The following is a 20,625-nucleotide window of genomic DNA, read 5'->3' as shown; positions in this document are numbered from 1 at the left end:
TCCCTTCTTGTTTGAAACTCTAGATTTTGAAATTCTAGATTTTATCCTTTGAGGTAGCCTGTTCATTCCTGCTTGGACTAAAATTTGGAACACTTCTAGGATTGAGATAGTTTAACAATTTTCAGTTCAGTTAAAAAACATAGGGGCATCTAGGTGGTGCAGTGGATAGAGCACCGGGTCTGGAGTCAGGAGGACCTGAGTTCAAATCCAGCCTCAGACACTTAACACTTACTAGCTGTTTGACTCTGGTCAAGTCACTTAACCCCAATTGCCTTGCCAAAAAAAACCACAACAAACATATATTAAGTTCTTCCATGCAGAGCACTAGGAACCCAAGAGCGTTCCATGTCTTTACGGAACCTATAGCCTAGTGGGGGAGATAAGACATAAACACATAATAATTGCATTAGGTATAGAATAGAATGTTATAACAAGTATAAATGGGAAGGCCTGTAGGCTTGTGTGTTTTTTTAAATTATGGAGGAGGTGACATTCGAGTTAGGCTTTAAAGGATGAATTGGACCAACATCTCACCTTATATAACAAGATAAGCTCAAAAAAGGTACATAATTTAGACACAGTGGGTGATATCAATAAAATTAGGGGAGCATTGAAAAATTACTTTTCAGATCTATGGATAAGGGAAAAGTTCATGATCAAATAGAGAAAAAAAGACTGCAGGAGAGAAAATGAATAATTTTGATTACATTAAACTAAAAGGTTTTTGCACAAACAAACCAAATTTGTACAAAATTAGAAAGAAAACAGGAAACTGGGGGAAAATTTCTTATTAGGTTTCTGATAAAGGTCTCATTTCTTTAATATAGGGAATTACTTTAAATGTACAAAAATAAGAGCCATTCCTCAGTTGAATATGAATAAATATTTTTCAGAAGAAATCAAAGCTATCGATAGTCATATTAAAATGTTCTAGATCATTAACAATTAGAGAAATGGAAATTAAAACAACTCTGAGGTACCACCTCATACCCATCATGACAGAAAATGAAAATTACAAAATGCTGGAAAGGATGTCGAAAATTGGACCCTTTAGGGTATATTTATGATGGAGCTGTGAACTGGTCTCATTGTGCTGGAGAACAATTTGGAACTATGCCCAAAGGGCTAGTTTGACCTTTGACCTAATAATACAGCTACTAGGTTTTGTTTCCCAAAGAGATTAAAGAAAAAGGAAAAGGACCCATATGTGCAAAAATATTTAGAGCAACTCATTTTGTGGTGGCAAAGAATTGGAAATTGATGGGGATGTCAATCAGTTGGAGAATGGTGGAATATGATTGTGATGGAATACTATTATGCTGTAAAAAATGACAAAGGGGATGGTTTCAGTAAAACCCGGGAAAACTTGTATGAGCTGATACAAAGTGAACCAAGAGAACACTGTACCCGGTAACAGCAGTAATGTAATAATGATTAACTACAAAGACTTGGCTACTCTGATCAGTGCAATGATCTGTGACAATTCCAAAGGACTCAAAAATGAAAAGGGCTCCACCTCCACAGAGAGAATTGATGGACTCTGAATGCAAATTGAAACTTTTTTTTTTTCACTTTAAAAATTTTTCTTGCTTCCCCCTTCACTATATTTTTTGCATGATTTCATTTGTATAATAAACAGGTATCATAATTTTTGCTTTCTCACTGGGTGAGGGAACAGGGTAGAGGGACAGAGAGAATTTGAAAGTGAAAATAAAAAAATTTTTGATTAATTTTAAAAATCCAACAGCAAGATGGGTAGGAAATCTATTGGCACAGAAGGGAAGGGAGGACATTCCAGCCATAATCTGTTAGATGTAAGAGAGAAGAATGAGAGATAACAACAAAGTTTTCCCATTTGGAAGACTGAGTAAATGGTGCTATCATGAACAAAAAAGAGTGAAGTCTACAGAAGAAGTAGATTTAGGGGGAAGGAAAGATTTTTGTTGCAGTGTTGAGTTTGAAGTGATGATGGGATGTCAAGATATAGACTGCCTGTAGATTAGGTTTGGCAAATCTGAGAGGTGTCTCATCTTTTCTAGAATATATTTCCTGTACTTAATTCTGAGTGTGGCGATCCTCCTGGCTTGCAAAAATGCCCTTTTGGTTTGAATCCTCTTCCAAAGATTTCTTCTGAGGGTATGAAGACAATTTTACAAGAGAAGCAATTGGGTTTCTACCTATGAGATCTTCTCTCTTCCCAGGCTTCCAGACCAGAAAAAACAAATCTCTATTTGTTCTCTAAAAATTCTTCCCCTACTCTTCATTTCATGGGTTTAGGTGGTCTTGTGATTTTTTAAAAATAGTATTTTATTTTTTCCAATTACATGTAAAAAAAGTTTTCAATATTTCATTTTTGTAAAATTTTGAGTTCTAAATTTTCTCCCTCCCCCCTCTCAAAGCCAGCAAGCAATCTGATATAGGTTATACATTACAATCATGTTAAATATATTTCCACATTAGTCATGTTCTGAGAGAAGAATCAGAACAAAAGGGAAAAACCACAATAAAAAAGAAACAAAGAAACAAAAAGTGAAAATAGTATGTTTCAATCTGAATTCAGATTCCATCAATTCTTTATTTGAATGTGGAGAACATTTTCCATCATGAATTTTTTTGGAATTGTCTTGGATCATTGTATTGCTAAGAGCTAAGTCTATCACAGTTGATCATCACACAATGTAGCTGTTGCTATGTATAGTGTTCTCTTGGTTCTGCTCACTTCACTCAGTATCAGTTCATCTAAGTCTTTCCAGGTTCTTCTGATATCTGCCTATTCATCATTTCTTACAGCACAATAATATTCCATTATATTCATATATCACAACTTGTTCAGCCATTCCCCAATTGATGGGCATCCCCTCAACTTTTTTTTTTTTTTTTGCGGGGCAATGGGGGTTAAGTGACTTGCCCAGGGTCACACAGCTAATAAGTGTCAAGTGTCTGAGGCCGGATTTGAACCCGGGTACTCCTGAATCCAAGGCCAGTGCTTTATCCATTGTGCTACCTGGCTGCCCCTTATCCCCTCAACTTTCAATGCTAACCAATTAGATTTGTTTGATGTATATGACCCAATTAGCTTTGATAAAAGTCTGTCTGTCTGTCTCTCTGTCTCTATCTCTCTTTGTGTCTCTTTTTCTCTCAGGTCTCTTTGAGACCACATGCTGTCTCTCTGGGAGACCACATGGGTCTCTTGGGGGCTTTTCCCCTGCTTGGGCTAACTGGCATGCTGAAGCTCTCTCCCTGTCTCCACTATCATGTGGCCTGAGACCATGAGAAGATAGGGAGACATGTGGTCAATACTTTACTGGTATAATATTGATAAATTAATATATACTTACCCAATACTGGTATCTGTAATAATTAATTATCAACATAACAGCAAATGCATCAAGATTTAAAATAAGAATTTCTTTAAAACAGTAACCCAGTATTTTTCTCTTAATTTAAGTAATGGGTAAAGATATCTATAAAATTGGATCCTTACCGTTAAAGGCTGTTTTAACCTATTGATAACACTTAAAAAAAATTCACTCATTACAGATCTTGAACTGAAGAGAGGCCCTAAGATGAGAAAATAGAATCTCAAAGGGCTGAAGTGATTGCCCTTTGTCACTTACGCAGCTGGGTGGCATAGTGTTTAGAGTGCCAGATTTTTAGTTCTGAGTTTGAATCTTTTTACAGATATATTTTTAACTATGTGACTCTGGGTAAGTCATTTAACCTCTCTCAATTTCAGTTTCCTACACCTGTGAAATGGGGAGATTAAGAGCACCTATTTCACGTGGGGAATTGTGAGGCTCAAATGAGTTAATAGATTCTCCCCTCCTCAGAATTTGTCTTATTCTTTATTTTGATGCTATTACCCCTTTGTAGGTAGTGGATATCATGCTTCATCATAGGTCCTCTTGAATTGTGGCTGGTCTTTATATTGATTAGAGTTCATAAGTCCTTCAGAGTTGTTTATATTTACTGCATTATTACTATATAAATTATTCTTCTGGTTTGGCTTATTTTACTCTTCATTAGTTCATACACATCTTCCAAAGCTTTTATATATATATATGTATTTCATTTTTGTTTGTTTGATTTTGGGGGTGGGGTGGGGCAATGAGGGTTAAGTGACTTACCCAGGGTCACACAGCTAGTAAGTGTCAAGTGTCTGAGGCCGAATTTGAACTCAGATCCTCCTGACTCTAGGGCCAGTGTTTTATCCACTGTGCCACCTAGCTGCCCCTGAGGTAATATTTTTTTTGTGTGAGGCAATTGGGATTAAGTGACTTGCCCAGAGTCACACAGCTAGCAAATGTTAAGTATTTGAGGCCGGATTTGAACTCAGGTCCTCCTGACTTCAGGGCCGGTGCTCTATCCACTCCACCACCTAGCTGCCCCCGAGGCAATATATTTACCCCCAAGGTAATATATTTTTAAAACACTTTGAAAATCATAAAAGTGCTAATAAATGTTAACCATGTGCTATTATGTGACACAGATAGCCATTCAAGGTGTAGGAATGGAAGGATTATAATAATACAATGTTAAAAATGGAAAGAATCTTGCAGTTCATCCAGTTCAATCCTTCTCATTTTATGGATGAAGAAGTTGAGATATAGAGTGGTTCTAGATCATGGTCACAGAGATAGGTAGAGATAGAGCTAAGACTCATTCCCATGCCTTCTGACTTCCAAGTCCAGTGGTCTTTCTACTATCTCACAACAAACCAAATACCCTTTTCACCAAACCATACCGAGTATATTGTCTCAAATATTATGTAATTGCAATTTACAATTTTTAATGAATTTTTTTCAGTTAACAAGTATTTATTTTCTTTCTCCCATCCCCCACTAGAATGAACACACATAGTCAAACAAAGCTAAGTCCCACATTGGGCATATCTAAAATGTATATCTCTTTCTGTATCTTGAGTCCATCACCTCGGTGTCATTAGGTGGTAGTATGCTTCATCTTTGGTCCTCTGGAATCATGGTTTGTCATGGCATTGATCAAAATTCTCAAGACTTTCAAATTGTTTTTCCTCATGATGTTGTTATTGTATAAATTATTCTGGTTCTGCTAACAACTTCACTGCATTGGTTCATTTAGATCTTCCCAGTTTTTTCTGAAGCTGTCCATTTCATTGTTCCTTTTGGTGTAATAATATGCATCACATTCATACACCATAATTTGTTTAACCATTTTCCAGTAAATGGGTACTCCCTTAGTTTTCAGGATTGTTTTTTTTTTGTCATCATTGTTGTTGTCATAAAGAGAGCTACTATTGGGGCAGCTAGGTGGCGCAGTGGATAGAGCACGGGCCCTGGAGTCAGGAGTACCTGAGTTCAAATTCAGCCTCAGACACTTAACACACACTTACTAGCTGTGTGACCCTGGGCAAGTCACTTAACCCCAATTGCCTCACTAAAAAAAAAGAGAGAGAGAGCTACTATTATATATATTTTTTACATGTGGGTCCATCTACTCTTTGATCTCTTTGGGGTGTAGACCTAGAGGTAATATTCCTAGGTCTAATTAGAATTTTAAAATCCTATTCCATAATGATATCATTGTGCTTTAAAAGAACTTAAATTAAAACTATTGAGTCTTAGAACAGAAAGGAGCTTTATTCTCTCCTATTTTTCTTTCCCCAAAAGAGAAGCCACGATTGAGTTTTACTGTTCTGATTTTGGATTTGAGAATTTTATCTCTAGGGCAGGATGGTAGCTTGGAGAGACTAGACTTGATGCTTGTGTATGTTATTTTTTAGGAGGAACCAGCAAACTCATTTTCCAGTCAAATCTCACATGGGGAGAAATAATGACAGAGAATCCTAAAGTTCAAAAAGGCTATTACCACCCAGAAGATTGTAAGGCTTTACAACGGGTTGCCATCCTAATTCCACACCGGAATAGAGAGAAACATTTATTGTACCTGCTAAAACATCTCCATCCATTCTTGCAGAGACAGCAAGTGGAGTATGGCATCTACGTCATTCATCAGGTGAGCAGTTATTGAAATTGGTCCCCTTGATCCTACAAATCAACTTTGTAAGGTTTTACAAACTTTCTTGGGTAAAATTGCTTGTCTATTTTTTTTAAAATCCCTGAAAGGGGGCAAAGAAAATTTTGATCCCATGGTATGTGGATTCCATTGACCAAACTCTGGTAAATTTTACTGCCTCTTAAATGAGCTTGCTATGGAAGGCTATTTCACGTTAGTAGTGCTCTCATTAATTACCTTCCTAAACTATTGGTCTTCCCACTTCTTGTATCAGCATTGTCCAATTCATCCTTCATATGGTTACAAGAAAGATTTGGTCATGCCACTCCTCTGCTAAAAAATCTGCAGTGACTCCTTAATTTGCCCACCAAGCAAAGTTCAAACTAAAGTTTGACTAAATTCTGTTCCTGATATTCCTCAGAATATTTATTGCAGGCTTCATAAGCAGATGGTTTGATTTTTTTCATACTCAAGAGTGATTATATTATATGAGTAAGGAGTAGAAAGAAGCAATTATTTGACTAAATCATGTACTAGTGCCTCTTCTTGTACTGTGGCTTTGGAAGTACCAAACAAGCAGTCCCTACCACTTTTCATTTTGTCTCTCAGTAGTTAATTAAAACAAACCTACTGTTGACTTTTTATTGCCATCAGCCACACATTTGTTGATTCACCAGAGTATCATCTAGTTGTGAAAGACTTCACGCTCTTCTTGAGAAAGTATAGCATAATGAATTTGTATAACTAGACTTATAACATTAATATAAGGTATAAGAAAAAGTCACAAAAATTATATGTTTTTTTATATATCACTAACAAAAAGTGGGGGTGGGGAGATTAAGAGAAAAATACTATTTATAATAATGACAAAATATATCGTATGTGATAGATATACTTATTGGCTGTGTGACCTTTTGCAGTTGTCTGCAAAAGGAAGATATTGGATTATGTGATCTCTAAGGTCCTTACAGTAAAAAAAAAAAAAATCCTTTAAGGAAAGTTCATAAATTAATTTCTCTGTAAAACTTAAAAAAATAATCATCCTGCATTTAAACATCCAAAGGAAAAAACTGAGCATTTCTATATATGCTGTAGAACAGAAAAAAAGATGATTACATATGAATCCATCGATCTGTTACACAGAGCTAGCCTTTTAAAAATTATTTAATATTCTTTTAAAATTGTGAATTCCAAATTGTCTCTCTCCCTCCAACCCCTCTCCCAATCTATTGAGAAGGCAAGCAATATAACACCCATTATAATGTGAAATCATGCAAAACATTTCCATATTAGCCATGTTGAAATAAAAAGGCAAGAAAAAGAAAGTGAAAAAAAGTATGTTTCAGTCTGCACTCAGAGTTCATCAGTTCTTCCCCTGAAGGTGGATATCATTTTTCATCATGAGTCCTTTGGAAAGTAGCTAAGTCTTTCACAGTTGGTTATTGTTATAATATTGCTATTACTGTGTACAATATTCTCCTGGTTCTACTCACTTCCTCTTGTATCAGTTCACATAGGTCTTCCCAAGTATTTCTGAAACCATCACCCTCATCATTTCTTATAGCACAATAGTACTCCATCACAATCATATACCACAACTTGTTCAACCATTCCCGAATTAATGGGCATCCCCTTAATTTCCAATTCTTCGCCACCACAAAAAGAGCTGCTATAAATATTCTTGTATGTATAGGTCCTTTCTCCTTTTCTTTGATCTCTTTAGAATACAGACTTAGTAGAAGTATTGCTGGATCAAAGGGTGTGCACAGTTTTATAGCTCTTTGGGCAAAGTTCCAAATTGTTCTCTGGAATGGTTGGACCAATTAATTCCATCAACAATGCATTAGTGTCTTCTTGCCTTAAAAAAAAAGTAATAAATCTAGCATGTTATTTTCAAAGCTGTCATGTTTGTCTTTGTCTTGAAAAACTTTTTGAAAAGATCTGTTCCTTATATCATTACAGAAAAGTAATTTAAAATCTAAGAAGCCAAGCATAATTATCAATACTTTAGTAGTTATAATAGCTTAGATATTAGTTTTAGGCCAGATAATACAGAACAGTAGTGTTTTGTGGTTTTGTTTAGTTTTTATTTTTTAAAATTATAAATATAGTCCCAACAAACACAAACAAAATAAGTAATATCTCAGATAAAGATTATTACCCAAATAATAACAACAATAACTCACATCCTCTGTCTCCTTTTGATCTTTTTTTATTTTGGCATATTTATTTGCTATGTTTTATATATATATATGTATACATATATACATATACACACATAAGTGTGTGTATGTGTATATATATATACATACACACACACACATATATATAACATGAATACATAATGTATGTGATTCTGATACTGCTTTCTTTGCTTTGCAATGCTTTAAGTTTTCCCACATTTCTTTGTATTGTTAGTTGCCATTTGTGCAATAATATTACACTGTTGGGGGCGGCCAGGTGGCGCAGTGGATAAAGCACCGGCCCTGGATTCAGGAGTACCTGAGTTCAAATCTGACCTCAGACACTTGACACTTACTAGCTGTGTGACCCTGGGCAAGTCACTTAACCCCCATTGCCCCACAAAAAAAAAAAAAATAATAATAATATTACACTGTTGCTATATCACAGTTTATTTGACTATTCACAAACATAGAGGTGGCTTCTAGATGTTTTTAAAATTATAAATGAAATGCCTATGAATATTTTTGTACAAAGATTATTTTTTCCTTTTAACAATGTCCTGATCCTGATGAAATGACTAACTTTAACTTTTTATTGCCTCCTACTAGATTATTTTACAAAAAAAATTGCTCCAGTTTGCAATTGCAACACTATATAAGTGCCTGTTGCCTGAAAGTCTCTTTAATATTCAATATCATAGTTTCACACTCTTTTATTTTTTATTTTTTAAATTTTAAAAAAACTTTGTGTTCCAACTTCTCTTCCTCCCTCCTTCCCACTCCCACCCCAAGAACTCAAACAATTCAATATAAATTATACATGAGTAGTCATGGAAAACAATTCTACATTAGCTAGGTTGTGAGAGAAAACAGATAAAAACAAAACTTCAGATTAAGGAATTGTCAAAAAAAATGTGTTTCAGTCTGTTTTCAGATACCATCATTTCTTTATAGATGGACTGTAGTTTTTTCATTAGTTCTTCAGAGTTATATTGGATCATTCCTTGCTGAAAATAACCACATGCTTCCTGGCAGATCATCTTACACTAATGCTGTTATTCTGTATACAGTACATTTCTCTCTGCTTCACTTCATGTGGGTCTCTCCAGGTTTTTTTGGTAGCATCCTGTTCATCATAATTTTTATATAGTACCTTGAACTTGCCAGAGAATTTTCTTCACAATAGCCCAGCAGAGTAGGTATCATATGTTTTGATGTTGTAGTCAATCATCATAACTATTTCCCTTCATCCCATTCCCTTCCAATGATATTTACTCTGTTGTCTATCTTTTTTTGCCCTAATCCTCCTCAAAAAAGTGTTTTGCTACTTACTGCCCCCTCCCCCTCTCTACCCTCCCTTCATTCACCCTTCCCTCCTTATCCTCTTCCCCCTCCTCCTTTCCTTTAGGGTTAAATAGATTACTCTTCCCAATTGGATGGTTTCACAGTATTTTAGATGATTTGACAAGTGTACGGCAGTATCCCAAAGTTGTTTAAATATTCATTCCTATGATTTATTAAATTATTTAAATGATCATTAGCAATTTATATTTCCTTTTTCAAAAGTTGCCTATTAATATTTTTCAATCGTTATGTGTTGGAGAGCAGGTAGTACTCATAAATTTATATTAGGTTCATCACAGTTACCAGAGATTTTTTTCCCCTCTCCTTCACACCCCTTTGCACAAAATCTTTTTATATTTACATAATCAAGTTCATATGTTTTGTCTTCAGTAATTCCTTCCATTTATTCAACAATTTTTCTTCCTTCCAACTAAATCTTTGGAATGTTTAGATCTTTGATCTAATTGAAATTTATTGTTGCATATGTTATAAGGAATGCATCTAAAAATCAGTTTTTCATGATATTTCTGTTCAATTTTCCCAACAATATTTAATGATTCCTTTCTTCAGCATTTTGTAATCTTGAGTTTATCAAATACTGGCCTATAAATGTTTGGTCCCATTTCTGTATTACCTCTTTTTATCCACTGAGGTTTTTTTCTTTTCTGGTCAAAACCATCTGGTAATGGATGACTACTCCTTTAAAATACAGTTGAAATGAAGGATGTTGGTATTCTTCTTCATCAATTTTATTCATAGTTCCCTGTCATAATTTTGGATTTGCTTTTGTAGAGGGTGTTTTCTTCCCTGGGAAGGAAGGAAGGAAGGAAGGATTTACTAACAGTCACAGTGCTAAGAACTTTTTTAAATCTCACAAGTCTGAGAAGTAGGTATGATCATCATCATTACTTTATATATGAGAAAACTGAGGCAGACAGAGGTTAAATGACTTGCCCAGTGTCATACAACTAGTAAGTATGTGAGGCTGGATGTGAACTCTATATACCTCACCACCTATATTACTGAAATTCCAGGTTACCCTCTCCTGTGCAATGGGGATTTCATAGGACAACTCCTGTTTAACTTGTATCTGCATTGCTTCCAAATATTTTTCTAATTTGAGTTATTTTCTGAGCTTGCTTTCCTTTGTTTGTACTACCCCTTTATTGATCCACCTTTCAGCCATGACCTTCTTTTTCTATTTTCTGTGCTATTGTCTATTTTTTTTTTTTTTTTGCAGGGCAATGGGGGTTAAGTGACTTGCCCAGGGTCACACAGCTAGTAAGTATCAAGTGTCTGAGGTCGGATTTGAACTCAGGTCCTCCTGAATCCAGGGCTGGTGCTTTATCCACTGCACCATCTAGCCGCCCCTGCTATTGTCTATTTTAATGAGCTTTGCCATCATTTCCTCCCAAAACTTCCTTAGCTGAATTCACTTCTTTTGTTATTTTCTCCTGGAATTTCATAGTTACTTTTTTTTTTTTTTGGCTTGTTCTCTTACTACATGACCTTCCCCCCAAGGACTTTTTCCAAGTTTCTTGAGTATTACCTATTTGAGTGTTTCTTCCATTATTTCTTCCATCATTTCTTATACTGCTCCTGATACTGTTTTGAAATTTATTTATTCTGATGCGTTTCCCTCTATTTCTCTTAAACTATAAAAAAGATTTTTAAAATGTGACTTAATTTTTTTTCAATTAACATTCATTTTCTCTCCTCCCTACCTCCCTTCTTCTTACTGGGAAAAAAAAAGAAAAACAAATTCTTGTAAGCAAAACACCTTCCTGTATTGCCAACATGCAGAAACATGTATTTCATTCTGCATGTTTATTTTATTCCTTCTTTGTTGGGATGGGTAGCGTTCATCACCAGTTCTCTGGAATATGACTGGTCATCAAGATAATCAGAGTTCTAAGTCTTTCGAAGTTGTTTTTTTACAATGTGTTGCTTCTTTCTTTTGCTCATCTTATTTTTTGGTGAGGTTTGATTTTCTTATGGGAGTTTCTAACAGTTGTGTTTATTTTCTCTGTTCTTTTCGAGGGGGCATTATGAGGCATGTGGCTTGTGAAAGTTGTATTTTGGGTGTTATGTGTTTTCTTCACAGTCCATTGATGTCCTTTGTATAAATTAATTGTAACATTCATTAATGCCCATTTTATAGGATTTGGACATGCTTTTTCTTTTAGAATTATGGCAGGTTTGTCATTGTTGTTACTTGGATTTTTGGACGTTGTTGGCCACAGTTAAGATATTTTTAGAATTAATAGAACCAGAGCTAGAAGGGACCTAGTGGTCATATAGTTCTTTGGTTTTGAATTCTTGATAAGGTCTGTAAACCGTAATTGTGAACTTGATTCTGTAGAAAAAATACCATTTACTTTGTAATGATCAGCTCTTTTTTGCTGCTTTCAGGCATACAGTGTCTTAGAGTAGGAAATGACTATATTTTTGTTACGATAAACTATCTAGTGAAATATTTAGATATTTAATGGAAATGTAAAATAAAGCTATAATGTAATGGTGTGTATATTTGTGATGTTTAAGAAAAATATTTTTTTAACTTTGCTTCTTTAACTTCATTAAATATTACTGTTATTGAGTAAATGTTATGATTTAGGAAGGATGGTACAAAGTTGTAACTCAGTTGTAAATCTGGTTATTACCTGCCCATTCCTTTTAATACCTCCAGGCTGGAGATGAGAAATTTAATAGAGCCAGACTCCTGAATGTTGGCTACCTAGAAGCTCTTAAGGAAGAAAATTGGGATTGTTTTATATTTCATGATGTGGATTTGATACCAGAGAATGACCATAATCTCTATATGTGTGATGTTCATCCAAAACACCTGGTGGTTGGCAGAAACAGCACTGGCTACAGGTAGGAGTGGACCTATCAGTGGTTCATTTTTGTTGCCTTATTATTAACTTCTTTCTTGATGCCCTTTCCTTCTAATGTCTTCCCTCTGTGGGTTGTCTCTAATTTGCCTTGCTTATATCTTTCTTTGAACATAATTGTTTTCATGTGGTCTCTCTCTTTAGACTGTGAGCTCCCTGAGATCGGGGACTGTCTTTTGCCTTTCTTTATATCCCTAGCAACTTAGCATAGTGGCTGGTACATAGTAGATGTTCAATAAATGCTCACTGACTGACTGATCAAGGTATTTTGGAGGTGATGTTTTGAGTAGAATGTCAGAGAAATTAGAAAGACTGATCTTTCAGTGGACAGTGCCCAATGACTCCTGATTAAATTCCATTGTTGCTTGTATTGACTGACAACAGTAACAGTAAAGGGGTTTGAAAATGGAGAAGGTGAGGACATAGGAAAAACTGGAGTGACTAGAGATGCGTTAATTCAAACAGCAGCCGACTAAGTGGAGGACAGTTATAACGTGGCACTATTCACATAATAGTTTTTTAAAAGCTGGTTAAATTGAATTAAATTATAATATTTGTGGGTAACATTTTATCAGAAGGTCTTAACCTCGGGACCATGGCCTTTACAGATGGATTTCAGAAGGTTTGTGAAGTTGGGTGGGGAAAAACCAACAAATTACATCTTTATGAATACCCAGTCTCTAAGGGTGTAGCTGTCTCTCCATGCCTTGAGTCAGACCATGTGCTGCCCACAACACTGAGGGAAATGGTGACCATGGGTTTTTCTTTCCCCACCAATCCTGTGTTGACTTCTCTGGAGGTATATTCAAAACTTGGCTTTCCTAAACTTTAACCTCAGAAAGAAAACTATAAGTCTCTTGCTTGTCTTGGAAAATCTGTCCTTGGTGTCTCTTTTCAATATCTTGACCTCTAGTTGCTTGATCTCATAAGGTATAGCATTTGTTAGATTGCATACAGATGCCTTCTGATCTTTTCCTGCCTGATTTTAAAGGTGTTGAATCCCTCATATAGCTGGCATTTCAGTCATATGGTCAACTAATTGTTTGTTGTCCCCTGTTGTTGGCCATCTACTTTTTTTTTTTTTTTTTAGGCAATGGGGGTTAAGTGACTTGCCCAGAGTCACACAGCTAGTAAGTGTCAAGTGTCTGAGGCCAGATTTGAACTCAGGTACTCCTGAATCCAGGGCCGGTGCTTTAACCACTGCGCCATCTAGCTGCCCCCAGCCATCTACTTTTTACACGTAGAAATATACTCAATTTATTTACCACAAGTGATACCAACAGCCATACACATATGTGGGACCCCCCCCACACACACTCACACACACATATACATACACTCACACACACACACACACACACACACACACACACACAGATACACTCACAAGAAGCTAAAACACACATACATAATTAGAGAAATGATGGATTGATTATTATTGGTTATCCTCCATAGGGTGACCAGCATCCATCATCTTGTACAGGGCCAACACCTAGAGTAGTGGATTGCTAGGCCCTACCCTGGCATAGCTGGACTCCTGGTTCTCACTCTTCCAGCCTGGAATGGTTTTACAAGGCATCAGAAACCCTTAGGGATGAGGAGTCTGGACCAGGTATGACCCTGAGGGACATTCAGCTTCCATATTGGGTAGGTGGTTGGGTGATGGTAGGGGGAACAAAAGGGAATTTATATTTTTGGCTGGGGTTAGGGTATTTTTTAAAACTTTTTTTCCTAATTAATATTAATTAATTTTTTTCTCCTTTCTACCATATCTCCACATCCCTTTCCCACCCCCTGCCCATGGGTGGTGGTGGGAAGGGAGAGAAAAATGAAATTCTCCCTAAAAATCTGCATAGTCAAAACACATTCTCATATTGGTCATATCCAAAAAATATATGTCTCATTCTGCACCTTGGTAGCATGCTTTCATCATTCCTCTGGAATCATGGTTAGTCATTGCATTTTTCTTTTAATTTTTAAAGGGGTAAAAGTTCAAAGAAGCATTCTGAGGGCATCATTTGACCTGTACTAATTGGTGGTGATGAGGGGTTGGATTTTCATGGAAGTATGCCCCCTTTGTGCTATTTGCAGTTATTAATTTGTGTGCTAGGATAGCAGATACTCCCTAAGGGGTAATTGAGTATAATACGCTATGATACAAATAGATATACCTAGACATCTACACACACATACATATAGACACACACATATACATAAACATGCAAAAGAGGAAATTAATAGGTAAGATGGTACTTTGGTGAATGAAGGAGGGAACAGGTTAAAAAGGTAAGTAAAGAAAGTTGGGGGTTGGATGAAACTAAAAAAATTGGTATAGTTGGCAGTTCAACATCCAACCATTCATAGGATGTTAGTAAGGAAAGCACAGAATATATATGGTGTTTATTGGGAATAAGTTTGCTTTGTACTCACTCTTTTCCCCCCTATATATTTTTTTTAAATCTTCAGGTTGCGTTATAAAGGATATTTTGGAGGTGTTTCTGCTCTTACAAGAGACCAGTTTTACATGGTGAATGGATTCTCCAACAACTACTGGGGCTGGGGTGGAGAAGATGATGACCTCAGAATCAGGTGATTCAATAGGGAACAACCTTCTTTTTGGTCTAGCATAGGGATTCCTATGTTAGCATAGATACCATATTACATGTGGGTTCCAATGAGTTCAAATAATGAATTCCTAAAGTAGTCTCATAGATTTCAAATCCATACTATCAGGGTGTGTGTGGGGGTAGCTATAATGCCTTCATTTTAAAGATTGAGAAAACTGAGGCACAGAGATGTTAAATCAGCAAGCCCCATGTCTGGCTCATTATCGTTGAGGTCTGTGGGATTTCTCTTTAGTGTTCACTTAGTATTACATTGTGCCTTTCTTTTTGTAGGTTGGAGATACAAGGGATGAAAATATCTAGACCACCTCCTTCCATAGCCAAATATACAATGATCTTCCATACCAGAGATAAAGGCAATGAGGTGAACTCTGAAAGGTAAGCTTTGGGTTTATAGTTGAAAAGAAATGAATTTTCCAATGACCCCAACTAAATCAGGATTGTGTTTAAGGCAATGAGGAAGACCCAGTACTTGAAGAAGATCATACACACACACACACACACACACACACACACACACACACACACACACCCCAAAAGCAAAAGAGTCCCTTTTCTCAAGGAACTCAGTCGAATGGGGGAGACAACAAACACCTATGTACAAACAGATTTATGCTGAATAAATTTGGGGTAGTCTCAGAGGGAGAGGACCCTAAGATTAAAAAGGACTGGGAAAGGCTTTTTTTTTTTTTTAAATTTAGGATTTTAACTGGGACTTTAAGGAATCCAGGAAGCGGAGATAAAGAGATGGAGGAAAGCCAGTGAAAGTGCTCAGAGTTGGGAGACACTAGTAAACCAAAATTCTGAAATGAACGATTTCCTAAAATTTTCATTTCAGGACCATCATGTGTTTTATTATCTGGAATATTTTATGGGGACAAGGAGTAGGTAGTGGACCTGTGATTTTCCCAAGTAAGAAAACCTCCTGTGACCATTGCAGATTGGCACCTTCAGTTCAATTTATAGCCTTAGAGACTTACTTGGAAAACCAGGAGGTTAAGTGATTTGCCCAGGGTTATGCCACCAATAAGTGTGAGAGGTAGGACTTGGATCCAAATCTTCCTGTCTTTCTGAACCCACTGTTCAGGAATGCAAAGTAGAATGTGTGTCTACTAGGTAACAGCTGAATTCAGTGGTTCTGCAAGTTTCCTCAGGAATGTTGGCAGGAGTAAAGGTTAATATCTGGAAATTTAATTCTATGTAACCTTATCTTTTTAATTTTTTTTTTTACCTTTAGGATGAAGCTATTAAAGCATGTGTCACAAGTCTGGCAAACAGATGGACTGAACTCTTGTTCCTATAACCTGCTGTCTGTGAAACACAATCCTTTATATATCAACATCACAGTGGATTTCCTTGTGACTTCATAATTCTGCATTATTCTGTTGAGGTTTCTTCGGAGGAAAATAGAATGTCCAGTTGCAGTAGTTATTGAAATGTCTGGAAATTTTGAATTTGACATCCCCCCAAGCCGTCTTGCCTCTGTCACCAAGTAGTGGACACAATGAGGAACTGGCTGCTGGGTGTGACTGGTTTGAATTTTTCCTTCCTGTTTTTGTGAGAAGCACTGCTGATTTTGTAGAGGGAATAAGGCTATTGGAACAGAAAAGTTTTCTTATAGATGAAGATAAGCAAAACAGAGAAGGTTCCTTTGTAGCATAGAGTCAGTTCAGGATCATTTGTTGAAAGTGAATTGTCTAGATTTGGGAACATGACAGCTCAGGTGATCAGAAGGTGTGGGCTCCAGGAAACAGCATTGCTAGATTGTCAAAAGGATCAAGGCTGCTCTTGGGAACAACAGAAAGGTAGAAACATGAATGTCACTAGGTGAGGCTGACTTGGAGGTCTCTGAGGGGAAGGGCATAAGGTGGAGGAGTAGAGAGAAAAAATGGTCCAGGGGAAGGAAAGTATAACAAGTTTAACTGGAATAGAAATGAGTAGTTTAGCAAAGGTACAGGACAGCATATTTGAGGAGGCAGTGGGGGAATTGGGGTATAGTTCCTCCATGTATATTTTCTACCTCATGTAACTAGTCTCCTCTTCTGCCTATCTGGGGTATGGGTAGGTCAAATAAGGTAGCACTTTGAGGAAGATGAGATGAATTTGGGAAGCTTTCTTAAAAGAGGAAGTGTTTTTAACCAACACTTCAATTCTCTCTTTCATCCTTTTCCTCACCACCCCTTTATCTGAATCTTCCTACTGCTTTGTCCCAAATCACTTTACACCTAGATCATTTTCCCATCTCTTTAGTTTATCAGTTTAGGTTTCTGTACTTCTGGGCTTCTTAATATTCCTGATCATCTTGGTTTTTTTTCTTTCTCCCTGATTTTGTTCTATGATAGCTTAGCTCTGTGCATTCTCCCAGGCTTTCTCCAGGGACTCTATACACATCTCCATTTTTTCAAATCCTTCTCCCTCTAGGGCCCAGTTCAGGTGCTACCTCTCTTAAACAAGAAACATTCTGGCATGACCCACCAGCTGAAAAATCATTTCTTGCTTACATTTTCTAGAACGTTTTGCCTGATCTCTCATTTGCTTTTTTCCCATTCTAAGGGCACCAGATTTAGTCACAGAACCTTGGTTTCAGGTTCTTGCCAGCTGTGTGACCTTGATCAAGTCACTAAGCTTCTGGAACACACCTTTTTTAAATGAGAGGAGTACAACCAGAAAATCTCAGTGTTCTCTTCCAGCTCTCAATCTTACGATTCTACCTTGTATCATACTCATTTGTGTATCTCTTGTCCCTGCTGTTAGATTGTAAGGTTCTGGAGGGCAGGGATTGTGACATTTTTCATCTTTGTTGAATTGAGTTCAATACTTATTTGTTACAACTGTTCCCCATCCTCATTCATCTGAATCATTCAGATTCAATTCTCTGTCCTTTTCTTTACCTGCCACTTTTTGACTAGGGGCTTGGGCTACTGATAGTCCCATAGAATCTGGAGGAACATCCACCTACCTAGTCAACTGAGGAATTGAATGATTCCATTAGTCTTACCAAAGGGGCTGTTGTGGTTGCTATTATTGCTATTATGCTCTAAATCAAGCAGCCAACAGCACTTACTTGGGAGTGTTCTTCATCTACTAGTAATATGAGATAATGTGTTGCCTACTAATTTTTCTAGATATTTTTTAATTAAAAAAACTTTTCTACATGTATTTTTTGAATCAACAGCAATTGTATTATAACCACAAAGAATGTCCAAAGTGACTTTTGGAGGCATTATTATAATGTTTCAAAAGATCTGTGCTTTTGTCAGTTATTGTCCACTGATGCAGATCATAACTTTCCACACTTTTGTGTGGGTCTTAGTGACTTTCCTGTATTTTTTTTTTTTTAGTGAGGCAATTGGGGTTAAGTGACTTGCCCAGGGTCACACAGCTAGTAAATGTTAAGTGTCTAAGGCTGAATTTGAACTCAGGTACTCCTGACTCCAGGGCCGGTGCTCTATCCACTACGACACCTAGCTGCCCCTTTCCTGTATTTTTAAAAAAATCATCATCTAGAGGCCAACCTTCTGGTGATAGGCCCCTCTCAAACATAAAACCAAGCTGGTACTTATCTTGGACAATAGACAACAAGGTTCATTTGTTGCTGGACCTTCTCATAAAGCCTTTACAGTGTGGGGCTTGACAGGAGTTGCCAGAGCTGAAGCTTTGGTTCTTTTAGGGTTATTTAGAAATCTCACTGCAGTAACAGAAGACAAGGGATTAGCTCACTTGACTTGTGCCATTCTTAGTGGTGTGTTTAAAGAATCATATCCTTCTCACTGAGTATATATGTCCTTTAAGTGAAACATTCCCTGAAACCCATGTAGTGTTTTCTTGCTAAAATCTCCAGGGCTATCAGAAAGCTTTATGCTTTAGAGTTGGATACCAGAATCCCTAAATTGAGAGAAATTATATCTTTAATCTTTGTTTCTCTTTTATTAATACCTTTCTGTTTCTATATTTCCATCCTAAATTCAGTTTAGCTGTTATGGAATCATCACCTCTGCTGGGAATTATTCTTTTTTTTTGGGGGGGGGGTGGAATTCTTTTTTGATGACTCTTTGCTAGTATCTGGCTTATCTCTCTGGATGCTTTGAGGGAATAAGTACCCTTTTTCATATTGAAGTCTAATATTTCCAGTGCCTGGCTTTTTAAATATCTCCAGTGGCATTGGATTAACTTTCCTCTTCCTCTGTTTCAGTTTTTTTTTTCTTTCATTGTCCTTTTGGTGAGGGAGGTTAATGTTCGGCAACAGGAAAATGTTTCAAACTTCCATGTGGCATAAATATTCTGTTTGAAACAATCCTATTGAAGAGCACAGGGTATTCAATCATGTTCGTAAAATTGCTCAACTCTTATAAATTAACTCACATAAATCACAATAAAGCCAAGGACATTAGGGGTATGACTGATGCCCAGGAATATTAATGTTCCCTTCAGACCATCAACCTTGCTCTCCGCCTGGCCCACAACCATCATCCAGGAAAACAAACCCTATGGGAAAGGGGAGCCTGCCATCCCCTCCCACCAATCACCAAACAACTGCCACCAACAGGGCAGACAAGTCAGCCTTGCCAAGCAGGAGACAGGAGACACCACGTTCCCGCTGGATTAAACCACTTCCACCTCCCCTTGGACTTTGGTGGAAATAGTCCAGGACCCAGAGTACAAAAGTCTGGAGAATTGCAGTGCCCCAGTCTTACTTCCAGCTTGGCTGTAACAGACTCAGGGAACTAATTTGGCAGGAATGTTACCATGATAGCCAATATTCCTGGTACTCCCCTTAATTCCTATGACTCGCTTGTCCTAAGTAAGTTCTCGAACCAGCCATACATGTAGATTTCTCCCCTTCCTTTCTAGCCCCACCACTTCTTTTCCCTTGGAACCTAGCTAGGCAGGTTTCCTATTATCTTCAAAGAAAGCTAGTATTGTCTTTTTTTTCAGGGGTGGGTGTTGGGGGCGGGGAAGGAGACTTTAGTTTATCTAAGACACCTTCAGGTACCATAACTTCTACAAGGTATTAAAATATCCATATAAGGCCTCTTACATACTGACATACTAGGGTCTCCAGAGGTCCCTTTGCCATAGTAGCCTCCCTGAAGGGTTTTTAACACACACCCCTCAGTATTTTGGGCATCAGCATTATCAGCTTTTTACCTCTGACACCCATTTGGTGAAAGCTGTTGCCCATCTCTTGCTCAAGAAGACTGCATGGTGGTTTTCAAAATGCCCCCAACAGGAAGAAGCCTTAGCTTCTGCATCATGCCAGTGCTGGTAACTGGCAGCAGTCCATCCCCATAGAGGTATTGATGTTGAATTAGGTTATGATGAAAAATTAAACAATGAGCTTATATGTTTGTGTTTAGTTGGGGATTGTTGGAAAGCTTTAGGGAGCAATATCCAATAATGAAAGGATGTTACCCTACTGTCATCTATCTTCCCTTTGCTCAGGAAGTGAGGAGGAAAGGAAATGCGAAGGTAATAGGCAGAAACTTGTTTTGTAGTAGAAAGCCTTCAGAAATTAGGGAAATTACAATGTAAAACATCAAGAGTTTGGAAGCAGTCGTGGAATAACGGTTAGAGAGTTGACCTGGG

At 37.1% G+C, this 20,625-nt stretch overlaps 1 protein-coding gene across 2 annotated transcripts in view; it reads left to right on the top strand.

The window, feature by feature from the left end:
- Positions 1-19,964, top strand: part of B4GALT4 (beta-1,4-galactosyltransferase 4) — a 37,421-nt gene extending 17,457 nt beyond the window's left edge. For both annotated transcript variants that reach the window (XM_043990879.1, XM_043990880.1), the window contains 5 exons: positions 5,762-5,994; positions 12,211-12,398; positions 14,882-15,004; positions 15,313-15,417; positions 16,277-19,964. In XM_043990879.1, the coding sequence (XP_043846814.1) occupies positions 5,762-5,994; positions 12,211-12,398; positions 14,882-15,004; positions 15,313-15,417; positions 16,277-16,409 (782 nt within the window). In that variant the 3' untranslated portion in view covers positions 16,410-19,964. The remainder of the gene's footprint in view (positions 1-5,761; positions 5,995-12,210; positions 12,399-14,881; positions 15,005-15,312; positions 15,418-16,276) is intronic.
- The last annotated feature ends 661 nt before the right edge of the window (positions 19,965-20,625 follow it).

This window comes from Dromiciops gliroides, chromosome 3, assembly GCF_019393635.1.
Source record: "Dromiciops gliroides isolate mDroGli1 chromosome 3, mDroGli1.pri, whole genome shotgun sequence".
NCBI lineage: Eukaryota > Metazoa > Chordata > Mammalia > Microbiotheria > Microbiotheriidae > Dromiciops > Dromiciops gliroides.
The sequence above is the reverse complement of the archived record's forward strand: the minus strand, read 5'-3'. Positions and strand labels throughout refer to the sequence as shown.